The sequence below is a fragment of the Rhineura floridana genome, chromosome 9 (genome assembly GCF_030035675.1).
Source record: "Rhineura floridana isolate rRhiFlo1 chromosome 9, rRhiFlo1.hap2, whole genome shotgun sequence".
NCBI classification, from domain to species: domain Eukaryota; kingdom Metazoa; phylum Chordata; class Lepidosauria; order Squamata; family Rhineuridae; genus Rhineura; species Rhineura floridana.
The window spans coordinates 91,050,210-91,065,303 of NC_084488.1; the positions used below are offsets into that span (position 1 = coordinate 91,050,210).

The window sequence follows — 15,094 nt, forward strand, 5'->3', positions numbered from 1 at the left end:
TTAGCTTTCTTTTTCTCCCATTCTATTTGGGATGCAATCTGGCACAGGATCATTAAAAAAAAAAGGGGGGGTGAGGAAACATTAAATATTTCTAAGTATGAAATATTCTGCCTGCTGTTTTGTTTTGCTATTATTTATTTATTTATTTATTTATTTCATTTCTAGACCGCCCATAGCTAGTAACTCTCTGGGCGGTGTACAAAGCGGGATTAAAATACAATATATAATAAAATCTGAGACCAACACAGCAACAATAACAAAGCAAGCACATTGCTGAGCTGTTTTAGGCACAATAACACGAGGCAGCAGCTGATTTTTTGTTTTTCTTTGTGTAAAGCAATGGGGTGTGTTTTTTGCTATGCTCTAATGCAGCATAATTACATAAATATATTTCTTTGACTGCTATTCCCACCAGCCTCAACCAGTGCAGCCAATGGTATTAACGTTTATGGTTTGGCTACAAGGCATTCACAAATAAAAAATGCAATAACACAAAAATGCTGACGTAATAAACGTAAATGCAAGTGACATTCTGTACTCTCATATAAACATAATTTATGTTTGGGAAAAGAAAGCAGGTCAGAGCAGCGTCTTGAACAGAAATAATTGTTTGAAAGCACTTCACAGACTATCTTGCACCTGTTGGAACCGTAAATTCACATGCCCTAGAGATTAAAAGATAGCAGAAAGGAAATACACGAGTCTCTCCAACACTTCTTAACCATAACCATCTTCTGCAAGAGAATTTTCCATTTAATGGTGCAGATGTATAAAGTGTAGTTGACAGTTATCTCAGCTTATAAAGGGATGCAGAACAGAAAATGAAATGAAGCTGAAAGTGTGGCAAGAATGATTTCATCACAAGTCTGCTAATATCTTCAGATACAAATTGCTGACAAGGATATTACTGAACTATATTATTGTTTCAACCATTAGTTCAACAAGGTTTTATAATTCCAGCCAATAAAACAAAAATTCTCTCTCACTTGGTTACATCTCCAACAACTTTTTAAAAAAAATTAAATAATTGCAAAAGAACTATCTGTATGGCTATATTCATTATCTCACAAAAATATTAATCATACCTATCAACTTCTGTCAAAACATATAAAGAGACTTTAATTGGTGACCCCATTAGAATGGATACAAATCAATCACAAGCCTCTTGCTACTAACCTGGTCTGAACATAACCCTAAGCAATGGTTTATTTATTTATTTATTTAAAATATTTCTCTCCCACCCTTCTACCCTATAATAGGGCACTCAGGGCAGCTTACAAAAATAAAATCAAACATGTACATAATAAAATTGTAAATAGTAAAATCACAACAATATTAAAGTAAATTAAAATACATAAAATACAATTAAAATGCATAAAATACAATTAAAATACAATACACACACATATATACATATATAGGGATTGGTACTAAAGGGACTACAAAGGTAAAATTTAACGTAGAAGGCATAAAAACAGTGTCAGGCTCTACCTTTAGTCCCTCCCAAAGGCTCTCTGGAACAAGATCATTTTCAGAAGTCTCTGGAAAACCATCAGGGAGAGAGCAGAGCAGACTTCTTGAGGTAGGGTATTCCAAAGCTTTGGGGCAACAGCTGAAAAAGCTCTCTCCCACATGCCTGTCAATCTAACATCTTTCACTCCAGGCACGCAGAGGAGACCAGAGGCAGATGATCTTAAATCCCAGGCAGGTATATGGGCGTAAGCTGTCCCTCAGGTACATTGGTCCAAGGCTGTTTAGGGCTTTAAAGGTCAGAACCAGCACTCTGAATTGGGCCTGGAAACAAACTGGGAGCTAGTGGAGTTGATAAAGCACAGGGGTAATATGCTCCCTGCGCCGTGCTCCAGTTAACATTCTGGCCGCTGCATTTTGAACCAACTGTAATTTCCAAACTGTTTTCAAAGGCAACCCCACATATAGTGCGTTACAGTAATCAAGCCTTGATGTCACCAATGCATGTGTCACTGTGGCCAAGTCAACTGCCTCCAGGAACGGACACAGCTGGTAGACCAGTTTGCGTTGGCCAAAAGCACTCCTGGCTACTGCAGCCACCTGATATTCAAGCAGCAGGGCAGGATCCAGGAGGATTCCTAAACTGCAGACCTACTCCTTCAAGGGTAGTGCAACCCCATCCAGAACAGGTTGCAACCCCATCCCTCATGCAGTTTTTCCCTTGACCAGCAGTACTTCCGTCTTGTCTAAATTAAGTTTCAGTTTGTTAGCCCACATCCAGCCCTTCACAGCCTCCAGGCACCACTTTAGGATAAGTACTCCCTCTCTGCAATTGGGTGGTAGGGAGAGAGTGTCATCAGTACATTGATGACATTGTACTCCAAATCTCCTGATGACCTCTCCCAGCGGTTTCATATAAATGTTAAAGAGCACTGGAGACAGAATGGAACCTTGCGGTACCCCACAGGCCAACGGCCAGGGGGTCAAGCAGTCGTCTCCCAGCACCACTTTCTGGGTCCTTGGAGCCACTGTAAAACAGTGCCTCCCAATCCCATCCCAGCTAGACAGTCCAGAAGGATACTATGGTCGATCATATCGAAGGCCGCCGAGAGGTCCAGCAGCACCAACTTCCCTGTCTGATGTCCGGCATAGGTCATCAAGCAGGATGACCAAGGCAGTCTCTGTCCCATGGCCAGGCCTGAAGCCTCATTGAAAAGGGTCTAGATCAGGGGTGGCCACTCTGTGGCTCTCCAGATGCTGCTGAACTACAGCTCCCATCACTCTCAGCCAACAGAGCTCATGGTCAGGGATGATGGGAGCTGTAGTCCAGCAGCATCTGGAGAGCCACGGAGTAGCCACCCCTGGTCTAGATAGTCTGATTCATCCAGGAAAACTTGGAGCTGAGCAGCCACTACCCTCTCAATCACCTTGCCCAGAAAGGGGGGATTAGAGACTGGGCGGAGGTTGTTAGGATGCGCAGGGTCTAACGAAGCCAAAGGGTAGGGGGTTTCTTTGAATGTCTGAACCCAGCCCAAAAAACTAACCATGGTTCATTTTCTGGCAAGAAAACCCACAACCTGAAGCCATGGTTTGCTCTTGGCTTACAAACGGTGGCTTCTTTTAACTGGTATTATTTGGTATTATTTCCAAACCCAACAGCCTCACTTAACCATGATTTATTTGGCCATCTTACCCCAAATGCTCCTTGAACTAGAGACATGAAGCAAGAAGAGCTGGAAAATAAACCAACCTTTAGGGAAACAAGTCATGGCTTTTTGGTATGATCGCGAAACAATTAATAATTTGTTGAACAAATCACGGCTAAGCACTGTCTGCTAACATACCAATTGAGACCTGATGTTCTAGAAGTAAGTGCACTATGCATGATTCTTTCCTAGTTCAGAGACAGCAACCTGCAGTTCTTAAGAATACTTTGTGGGGTGCACAGATCTTTGGTCCAATTTATGTATTTTTAAAAAATCTTTCTACTCTTCCCTTTTGCAGAGATTAATTTTGAAAATGTGATGGAATACTATAAATAAAATTTCCACCTGCAGGGAATTAAACATTTTAAGTTAAAGAAAGCATCACTTCTTATGCAAGGAAACAGGTCTATCCAATTTTCATTGGCAGTGCCAGCTCCAGGTTCCAGTGAGCTTTCAGCCAAGCTTTCTCCCAGTGCCCCTCACTCAGTGCTCCCACCTCTTTCTTGCTCTGGCCCAGACAGAGTTGGCAATGGCAGCTAGTGAGTGGGAAAAAGCAAATGAACTGCAAGAGAAAGAAGCAACAGTGGAAAGACACATCCTCTGTTGGGATGTAGGCCTTGGCTAGTGCCCAACAATGACAATGCCTGATGCCAGCCCTCCTTTATTGCTAGACCAAGAGTGATCAGACTTCAGGCTTCTTTGATCCATTTTGTTTCTTATTAGAATTCCAAGGTCTGCCAAACAGAACCAGGTGCAAATTAAACAACAGGGTGCCTCTGAGCATATTTTGAACCTAAGGATTTATTTTCAGTTCAAGAACTGAACTAAGCTCACATCCTTCCTTTCACAAGGAAGCCCACTTCTGATTAGCTTTCTTCATTTCAGCAGCAGTAGATGAAAAAAGGCATTTCATTGTTGCTATGGAATGTCAGAAACCTTTGCCAATCTACTAGAAATCAGCCACAGAGATCTGCCAATAGATCTGAGTTTACTTTCTGCCCACCTTTGTGATAGACATCACACTGAAAGGGGAAAAAAACAAAAATTAATAGCATTAGCAAAATCTCCCACCCCCACCCTTAAAATCAAACTTTGCTATGCATGTAAGGAGGTGGAGTTGAACTACCTTTACTTTCAAGGTGATAGCAGTGTTAGTACCTGCTGTGAAGACTTCTACCTTTTCAATTGCATTATCCTCTCTCTGTATGTCCTGCAAGAAGGCACCCACAGTCGTTAGCATCGGCTTGACAGTAAACTGGCAACGTTCTTTTCTCGAGGGTAATGTAAGGGTTATCACAGGTAGCCCATGTTTATAATGTACAGTTACTTCTGCAGGGAAAAAAGCATGTAAACTGATTTTATAAATCAAATAATTGTTTTTATATTAGGACAACGGTGTACGTTAAAACACATATTGGGAAAACAGAAAGGCATGACACAACTTCCAATAATGTATGTCTAAACTACAGGCTATGGAGAGCTGAAAGTGGTTGAAAGAAAGATACTCTCTGCAGATCAGAAGACCCAGGCCATATAGAGTTTGAGGAGGCATGTGCTACTGAGTTTTCTTTCCATCAGAATTCGTGCTTCTGGTTGGGGTACCAAGAGACCCAGGATTTATAGAACAAGTATTTGTCTTTCTACACATGTGCGGAGGCCTCCCAGAGTTGTACACCCATGAGTTCAAAACACGTGAGCAACTAATAAAATATGAAAAGGGTAGTATTTTATTATTCCTGGGGTGGGGGGAGAAATACTAAGAAGTCAAAAGCATCAGAGCAGAACTTGAGATATAGGCTTCCAATTGTCAAGAACAAAAATGGAGTATTCTTGGATATGCATGCACTCAGAAACTGTGAGCTACAGATTCACTTGATATGAAAATAGTTACTAATAGGAAAGCTTACCATCAGGTGGCACTAGTGTACTATAAAGGGCTCTTCTGTGGTGTCTTAAATTTCCAGTTTGTCTCAGACAAAGCATCTGTAAAGAAGATGGATTAGATGTCAAAAGTTTTCAGCTGAATACATTGAAGGTAAGGGCTGCTTCTCATACCTTTGTTTCCTTTCCACTGGGAGAAGGCAACCAGATATATACTGAATATCTCCATTTTAGATCCAAGTCTGCCAAGATTCTCTATACAATATATTGCCTAGGCAAGGATTTAATCACAATGTCCTCAGCAGCAATCCTACAAACCCCAAAAGATCAAGAGCTCTTGAAACACTTTTATCCATTAGGTTGTAAAGATTCCTGAAAAATAATCTAAAAGAAGTAGGAACAGTTCCCTGACTGCAATGTGCTAAAATATCAGGTTAAGTTATTAGCATGGACAAAATGGTAAAGAGTGGATTTAGATTTAGAAATAAGAAAAATTATATTGATAACAAACATCAAAATATTCAAAAGCAATGTGCAAGACCATGGTGTAACAAGGGGTAGCTGAGGCAAACTAAGGTCATAATTTGAGATAAACTTGCACAGGATAAGTGTAAACAAGCTATGAATTGTAAATTGTTTAGATGCTTGTTTTTAACAATCAAGTGTTATGTACGTTTTAAAATCAAATTCAGCATCTTTTTCTTATGAAAAGCCGGTTTGGTGATGACTCATTTTGAGTGTTAGATAGAGGCAGGTAGATAGTGGGTGCCTTAACCCATTCCCCACCACTTTTTCTATTCCAAATCCTCCCAACCTCTTTTTCTTATCATGGTGTTTCAAACATAGACAAATAAATTGCACTTTGTTGCTGAACTTGTTGGGACTGCACAAGTATAAAACCAAAAATCATATGTCTAAGTACACTATGTCCACTGGATCACCTCTATGTATATGCTTGCTGACACTCTCAAAGAATTCTAACAGGACAGGAGTTTACCTTGCAGAAGCCATGCTGGCTCTACTTCAGCAGGCCTTGTTCTTGTATATGCTTAATTAATTTGTCGCCTAGAAAATCTCTCATCACCACTATTTGTCTCAGTTGCTCAGACTCCCTTCCTGCAAATGTTAGTTCAGGTTCAGGCATCTGCCCTATACTGTGAAGACAGATGCAAAAAAATCATGTTGCTTCTCTGTAATCTCCTTATCCTGCTTTAGTACACTTTTGACTTCCTTATCATCCAAGGGTCCAATCGCCTCCTTAGACAGTCTCCTGCTTTGAATGTGTTTAAATAAAGTTTTGTTGTTGCTTTTTATGTTCTTAGAAACATGCTCCTCAAATTCTTTTTTGGCATTCCTTAATGTCTTCTTGCATTTCTTTTGCCAGAGTGTGTTCTTTTTTATTTTCCTCATTTGAACACAACTTCCATTTTTTGAAGGGAGGCTTCTTGTCTCCAACAGCTTCTTTGACTCTGCTTGTTAACCATGCTGGCATCCTTGTGGCCCTGGTGGTACCTTTCCTGATCTATGGTATACACTCCAACTGAGCTTCTATTACTGTGTCTTAAACAACTCCTAAGCATTTTGGAGTGATTTGACCCTTTGGACTTTGTCTCTCAAGTATCTTTTTACCAATCGCCTCATTTTTGGGAACTTTCCTCTTTTGAAGTAAAATGTGGCCATGTTGGATTTTCTTGGCAATTGGTCATTTACATGTATGCTTAATTTAATTGCACTATGGTCACTGTTTCCGATTAGTTCGACAACACCTCTCACAGCAGGTCCTGTGTGCCACTTAAGACTAAGTTTAGGGTCACTGTCCCTCTGGTCGGTTCCATGACCAACTGTTCTAGGGCACAGTCATTGAGGGTATCTAGAAATTTTGCTTCTTTGTCATGACTGGAACACACATGTAGCCAGTCGATGTCAGGGTAGTTGAAGTCACCCATTACTACAACATTTTCTAGTTTGGATGCTTTCTTTGATTTCTCATCCCAAGATCTCCCTGAGCATTTTGATTGGGGGGGATGATAGAACTTCCCCATTACTAAGTTACTCTTCGGGTGCAGTATCACCACCCACAATGATTCTGCGGAGGAGTCTGCCTTTTGGGAGGTTTCTAGCTTGCTGGATTCAATGCCCTTTTTATGTATAGGGGGACACCCCCTCCAATATGTCCTTCCAATATACTTTATATCTAGGGATAATCATATCCCATTGGTTTTCTCCATTCCACTAGGTTTCCAATATGCTCACCATATCTATGCTTTTCTCTAAGACCAAGCACTCCAGTTCTCCCATTTTGGTTTGGAGGCTTCCAAAATTAGTATACAGACACTTGTATACAGTCTCTCTCTTCAAGTGTCTTTGGTACTTCTGGTTTGGTCTGCGGTAATTTTGTAATGGATAGCCTTATCCTCCATGAATTTGTCTAATCCTCTTTTAAAGTTGGTGGCCATCACTGCCTCTTATGGGAGCGAATTCCATAGTAACTATGCATTGTGTGAAGAAGTGCTTTATTTTGTCTGTCCAGAATTTGCCAACATTCATCTTCGTTGGACGTCCATGAGTTCTAGTGTTATGAGGGAGGAAGAAAAATGTCTCTATTGTCTCTGTGCCATGCAAAATTGTATAAACTTCTATCTTGCAATATCTTACTTGTCTTTTCTCTAAACTAAAAAGCTCCAAATGCTGCAACCTTTCCTTACAGCGGAGTCACTCCATCCCCTTGATCATCTTGGTTGCCTCTCTCTGAACCTTTTCCAGCTCTACAATATCCTGTTTCAGGTGAGGCGACCAGAACTGTACACAGTATTCCAAATGCAGTCACACCACAGATTTATATAACACCATTATGACATTGGCAATTTTATTTTCAATACCATTCTGAATGATCCCTAGTGTGGAATTTGCCATTTTCACAGCTGCCGCAAACAGGGTCAACATTTTTGTAAAGCTATCCACTATGACCTCAAGGTCCAGTTCCTGGTCAGTCACTGCCAGTTCAGACCCCGTGGTCTTCCTGACATTTGTGAACGAGTTAACACTTTCTCTGAATCCAGTCAAGCTGTAGTCTCCTACAATCCCTACTCTTCTAAAGAAAAATATATCGGCAATTGCACAAGATTTTTTCTTTAAAGAAAACCTGACAAGTCAATCTGAAGTCCACCCCTGAAGCTTTTTGTACTGATCAGGAAGAAATTTGCAGGTATGTGCTTGCTCTACTTTCTGGTACATACTTGATACAAAGATGTCAAGTGAGTGTACTGTGAGCCTGATAGCTCTTAAATCTTGTTGCATGTGTGAATTTCCAGGGGTATATCTACACTATTAATATATCTCAGTTTTATAGTAGTCAATTGTCATGGCTTCTCTCAAGGAATCTTGGGAGTTTAAGTTCAGCAAGGATCCTGTGAGTTTTGTTGGAGATCCCTATTTTCCCACCTACCCATAGAACAGTCTCTACTAAACTAGTTTAATATCCATCAAAGATCAGCAAATCAGTTGTGAAGACATGTCCTCAAATGTGGGACTACACAAGGCTCAAAGGAGAATCAGAGTAAACCCTCAAACAGCCAAAGCAATTACACATGTGAATGCTATCACAGCAGAGGTGCTTAAAATAACAAAAAGCTAATGACAAAGGTAACACACCAGAATGAATCTGTCAAAGATGTCAAGCCAAGAGAGGTTAAGAATTCTATGTCATTGTTCAGAAATACCTCTAACAACTTTGCTTATTTTTTTAACCTAATAATTACTCTAACCTCTTGAAAGTGAACAACTGATCTCCAAAATGATTTTTCCCCAAAGCAAGGCAAACAGAATAGACTGTTATTCTTTTTCCTGAGAAATTATCAAAACCAAGCAAAGTACCCTTTATACCTGCCTATTTTAAACAGTGGCCCACTATTTCTGTTTTTAGTCAATATTCAATTATCTGTAATTTTGGTTACGATACCCTGCTGCCAAATTCTAACAGAGTTTTATTTCATTGACTACAAATCTTTTAGCGTAAACTACTGAGTAATAACTTCTCCTCCTCCAAGTAATCAATTTAATAAACTCATTTGCTTTAGAAATTGCCCGAACTATCAAGAGAGTTTGCAAGGACCACCCCTATTATGTGCTTGTAAAATTACTTATCCATGTTAACATACAAAGCACATTTACTTGTTCATCCTCTCAGATTAGATTTACAACTGACAACCCAAAAGAACTGTGAAGTAATAAAAAGGTTGCTGTAGGATCTAGAAATAGAGTCCAAGTAAGTAACACTCAGCTGAACAATCAAGCGCTGCAACTGTTTTTCATGCCAACTGCTTGGTTAAAGGAAAATGCTTTTTGGCATACAGGAGCCTGGCAGAATAACTGAGGGTAGGAAAGATCAATGAACTGTGCCAGCGCTTATTTAACATAAATCAATCTGCCAAGACCATATCATATTTTAATCTACACTAACTCTTAATGTTTACCATACAATGCATACTACTATAGTAGATTACGAAAAGGTGAAGACCGAATCAGCCATCATTCTCCTTTAAAAAATCTTAGTCATGTTTTCTGGTGGTCATGGTGCTTGGATAGCAGGATCATCAGTAAGGTCTTGCCTTTCTTCAGTAAATATGATACCAATGTTTGTAGCCTAAACCTAATAAGACAGACATGGTTGCATGTCAGGCTGTGATCAACATAGGTAATCAATTAGCAGTTGTTGCCATCAACTCTGAAACTGCTTCCTGATCCCTGAAAAAGTGATCCATCTACGTCAGAGGTCCTGAACAGACATTCTAGAAGAAGGTAGTTCTGTATATTAAAGTTTTGCATTCTACAAGATGCAATTCAGCTGTCTATTCTGAAGGGTCATTGAAGATATTTAAATACACACATAGGCCAACACATGCATTGCACATAAACAGTAGTGGTCCAAGACAGAGGATGGGGGATACCCAAACCTATCTTCTCATTCAAGTTTGATTTTCTGCATGTAGTTCCCAAACAGGAAATTCTGTATCTCATATCCCATCCCCTGCCCAGTTTTGATGTGTGTGGAGAGGGTGTTCCACATTTAGGGTGCCACCACTGCGAGAACTCATTTTCATGCTACTAGTGCTATGGCAGGCTGGAACATGATTCTGACAGGGAGGAAGGTGCATGAGAGACATTCTTGTGTACCACCCACCACTAGCTGTGGCTCTTAGGAGCAAAAAGGCTATCCATCTCTACCTGATATTATTATATTATATGATTAATTTTTATTTTATGGTTGTTGTTTTCTATTTTCTTGTAAACTGCTTTGATGTTTTTAAATGAAAAAGTGGTATACAAATATATTTATAAAAATAAATAAATGAGGACTCCAAGGAAGCAACAGTATGTTATTTGTGGGCACACTAATTGTGTTCTACAAAAAAGAGCAAAGCCTTCCACATCTTTCAGTGTACTGTATCCAGCAATGGCGCATTAAGTAATGACATGAAAATGAGTTCGCTCAGCGGTGGCACCCTAAATGCAGAACATCCTCCCCTTGGAAGTCTGGCTGGTGTTAGCCTTTCTGTGTCAGTTCAAAACATATTTCACCAGGCTTTAAAGATTTTATAGAACAGTCCACAGCAATGGATTTTAATTAATTTGAGTACTGGTTATAACTGTTCCTCTTGTGTATTATTATAATATGTATTTATTGTTTTTACACTTTTGTAACCCACTCTGGGGTCAGGAATGACAGAGGGTGGAATCCAACTAATGTACCCCATCAGTGCAAGGATTTCCACTTGCACAGTGGAACATCTCCTCTCTTTTCCCCCCTGCAACCCACACCTTCCCCAAACCTGCTCCAAAAAGTTGGTGAACCCAGAAAACAGTTTTAGGGGCACATGGGGATGAGGAGAGGAGGGAGACTCTGCTGCACAAATGGAAATCCTTGCACTGACTGAACAATTTCCTTAGCGCTACTTTGGATCCAACCCAGAATAAAAAATTTCCTGAAAAAAATCTGTGAAACAAGTAAGAGGGAATACAATGATCCCCACCCCCTTGACATAAAAGTCTGGCTCAGTCACATATTCATTTATTAATACAACCACACAATTTCCTTTGCTGTGCACAAATTATGGCAACAGTTGCAATACTTTTTAGTTCCTTTGAGGTTTATAGCTTTGTAAATGGAAACATGATCATGTTTCTAGACCTCAGACTTATGGACGAAGTCACAGGAAATGTTTCTAAGTTTATTTATAGTACATCTTTTTTTTAAACCTATTATTTAGTTGTGCACCAAACATAAAAAGCTTATGCAAAATATTAAATTAGGATAATTTCAGAATTTAAATAGTTTCCAAAGGGGTGAGCATGTTAAGTCTGTCGCACAAAAAAAACCCAAAGAGTCTTGTGGCACCAAAGACTAGTAAATTTATCATGGCACAAGCTTTCATGGACTCTTATTACATGCATGTAGCATATATACACACAGTGGGAGGTTTTTTTGGGGGGAGGAGGTATTTGGAAACAATTAGCTCAGATGACAATGAAATGCCTAAAGTACAGGTGGTGCTAGTAACACTAGCCACCCACAAAAGTTGCAGATAACATATATATCCTGGCATTGATAAGTTAATTAACACATGTAGTGTAATAATCCACACATACACACACACTTTTGACCCAGTTCAAGCTACAGGTACCATTTGAGTTCTTAACAAATTGTGATTCAGCAGGTTCAGGTTGCAGTTTCCCTTTGAAGTTTGGCCACTTTAAAGGATGGCCGCTTTAAAGGACACTTACAGAATTTCCTGGGAGGTTGAAGTGTTCCTCCACTTTTTAAAATTACAATTTATGATGTCAGATTTGTGTCTATTTATTCTTTTGCTTGTTTGTTTAAATGCTAGCATTTCTTGTTTAAAAACCTGACTAAAAAACTCCCAGCAACCTGCAATCTGAATTGCATATTGAACTGCTGCTCGGATAAATTAGTGTTGGGAGCCAAGCTTTCTGCAAGTGAAGGAAATCAGAATTAATTTTATACACATTAAAAATGCTACTCCAGGCAGGAGTGACATGATTCAAGGGCTGAAGACTGATTTGGAATGAGCTGCTACCAATTGCAAAAAAAGAAAAAGAACATTTTTGGCTGGAAGGAGATCAGCTTTATTAACTGCATCCACCGAGATGGACGAAAATATAGCCTTGGGTTGCCTATACAAAATTCCAGCTTGTCTCAGAAAATATAAATTCTGTAGTACAGATTTATGAGCAATACAAGTGAAATTGTTGCAATTCAGAAGTCAAGCATGCAAGACACGATTTATAGGCTTATAATTCAAAGCCTCTATGGAAGATAACCCTACTTCAGGAGGATGAGTAACAGTCTATCCATTTAATTTTAGAACCATTTAAACTTTGTATTTGTGTGACACCACAAGATTAAAATTTTAATTGTTACATCCTGCTTTTTAAAAAAACAAAAAACAAAAAAAACTTCTCTGCAGTTCTTGGTACTGATGTACATCACCAGGGAATGTGACTTTTTAAACATTATAATTCTAGAATTGAAAGAATGGACTTCTTTAAAAATAACTCAAAGACAAATTAAAAGTAAATAGTGACTTCTCTATTTGAAAGTAAACTGCTTTCAGTTTAATCTCATTCAAGAATAGCACACAGTAAACCATTTTTTAAAAAAATGCACCATTTCCTCCTTTTCCTGTCTCCAAGATTAAAATATTATTTTCTCTCAATCTGCGGAACAGTATTTCATAAGTTCGTTAGTTCCTCTTTCTTCTATCATTGGTCTTTGCAAGGGAGGGAGGAAAAACTACAGTGTACCCTGTATTTATATTTATAACAATGACTCTGAATTTATATTTATAAACACAATCCAGAAGATGCTGTTTCATGTCTTCACAGTAAGACTAAGATGATTTTTCATTTACAAATCACACAATGGAGGCAGTGAGGAAAGGACTCAGAGTAGTATTTCAAGATGAAAATTACAGTGAGTGCTTTGGAAAAAATGTTTAGCCTTTCCATTGGAGTTATTCATTTTATTGCTATACCTTTCACATTTTCCTTGTTTCTAGAAGCACGTAGGATACAGCCTCCTCTCTCCCACCACCAATGATTAGCAGAAGATAATATTTACCTAAATCCCAGAGTGCTCCTCAAGTGTTTTCCCAGAATTCCTAGCAAGCACACATTTACTTTACTCCAGAATTTAGCAACCTAAATCTTACCACATAACAACAAAAACCTAGCCTATTGTTTTCCCCTACATTACAATAATGTCTCTGTCCATGGAAAAATAAAGCAGGCCTTGCTAGAGGGAGATAAGCAAACAGCCCTACAGGTCAAAATGCAATGCCACTGCACAATGTCTATCAATAATTCAGCAATATAACTTCAACTAGCTATACCTGCAGGCAACAAAAGCATTAGAAGGGTAACAGCTATTGAAAGTCTTATGCTGAAATACAAACTATTACAGTTTCACTTGCAAGCCCTCTACAAACTCACTATCTAGCTCAGAAAAACAGAAGAAAAGCTGTGTGGATGGTTAAAATTGGGAAATTTTAGTTTTTGATATCATCAAATAGTTCAAACGATTTAAGGCCTAATTCACCATGCAGCCAAATAAATATGGGCTTAGATACAAAGATTCCACTAAACAAGTGAAGCCCTTCCTGTTGCTCACAAGATTTTTGGATCTAAGCCACTTTTTAATGTATTGCCTTTTTTAAAAGTCTGCAGGTTTAAGCAAGATGCCTGTGCAACTGATATCGAGCCAACTTTTCATTTCTTAGAAACAAGGGAGTGATGGGGGAAGGGTGGGTGGCCAATATATACCGAGGCTGGGCGGCAGAAGCTGGTGGAAAGCTAGGGACAGGTCAAGTCAGGTAAGAGGAACTAGGGATAGATGCATAATATCTATCCCTCGTTCTGGACCTGTCCAGAGCTGACAGATAACTGGGGGATGCCTAGCTCCACACTCTGACCTTAGGTTGCTGTTGTGTAATGCCAGGTCTGTTGCTCAAAAGACATCCCTCATCCATGACATGATATTGGATGAGAGCGCAGACCTGGCATGTATTACGGAAACTTGGCTGGATGAGGCTGCTGCTCCTATCTTGGCGGCCATGTGCCCAGCTGGGTTCTCGTATACACAGCAGCCAAGGGTCGGGAGTCGGGGAGGGGGAGTGGTGGTTATTTACCGAAGCTTCTTGATTCTTGCTAGACCCCCTCTCAGTAAGACCAGGATGGCCGAGTGCATGTACTGGAGGTTGGGACCAAAGGGCAGTCTAGGGATTCTGCTCGTGTACCGTCCCCCCCGCTGCACGACGGACTCACTGGCCGAGGTGCTGGGGGTGGTCTCAGATGTGCGAGTGCAGTCCCCAAACCTTTTGGTATTGGGGGACTTCAATCTGCATTCCGAGACCATCCTCGCTGGAGCACCTCGGGACTTTATGGAAACCATGGCTTCCTGGGAGCTGCACCATATTCCAATGGGGCCTACCCATGTAGCCGGTCATGCACTCAACCTAGTATTCGCCTCGGGAGAGGAGGGGAGTGATCTGAAAATTGGGGATATGTCCATCACCCCTTTGTCATGGTCAGATCACTATCTGGTGAGGATGGATATTTCGACGCCACAAACCCTCCGTGGGGGTGGAGGACCCATTAAGATGGTCCGCCCCAGGCGTTTGATGGATCCTAATGGATTCCTGAATGCGCTTGGGGACTCATTGGAGCAGGCACACAACCATTCGGCTGAGACCCTGGTGGAGAGGAGGAATACCGCGATCACTAGGACATTAGACCGGGTGGCTCCGAAACGCCCTCTCCCCCTGAATAGAGTTCAGACGGCACTGTGGTTTACCCCACAGTTGCGAACTCTGAGGCGGGAGGTGAGACGGCTAGAGCGCCGGTGGCGGAAGTCTCGCTCTAATGTCGATCGAACACAGGTTAGAGTAGCTGCGGCAACCTACCATGTGGCAATAAGGGCAGCAAAAAAAGATTTTTATGCTGCCTCTATTGCATCCGCAGAG

At 40.3% G+C, this 15,094-nt stretch overlaps 1 protein-coding gene across 4 annotated transcripts in view; it reads right to left on the reverse strand.

The window, feature by feature from the left end:
- Positions 1 to 15,094, reverse strand: part of MCUB (mitochondrial calcium uniporter dominant negative subunit beta) — an 88,692-nt gene that overhangs the window by 6,555 nt on the left and 67,043 nt on the right. For all 4 annotated transcript variants that reach the window (XM_061585408.1, XM_061585411.1, XM_061585409.1 and 1 more), the window contains exons 2-3: positions 5,084 to 5,159; positions 4,335 to 4,505 (exon numbers count right to left, since the gene is read on the reverse strand). In XM_061585408.1, coding sequence (XP_061441392.1) covers positions 4,335 to 4,505; positions 5,084 to 5,159 — 247 coding nt within the window. The remainder of the gene's footprint in view (positions 1 to 4,334; positions 4,506 to 5,083; positions 5,160 to 15,094) is intronic.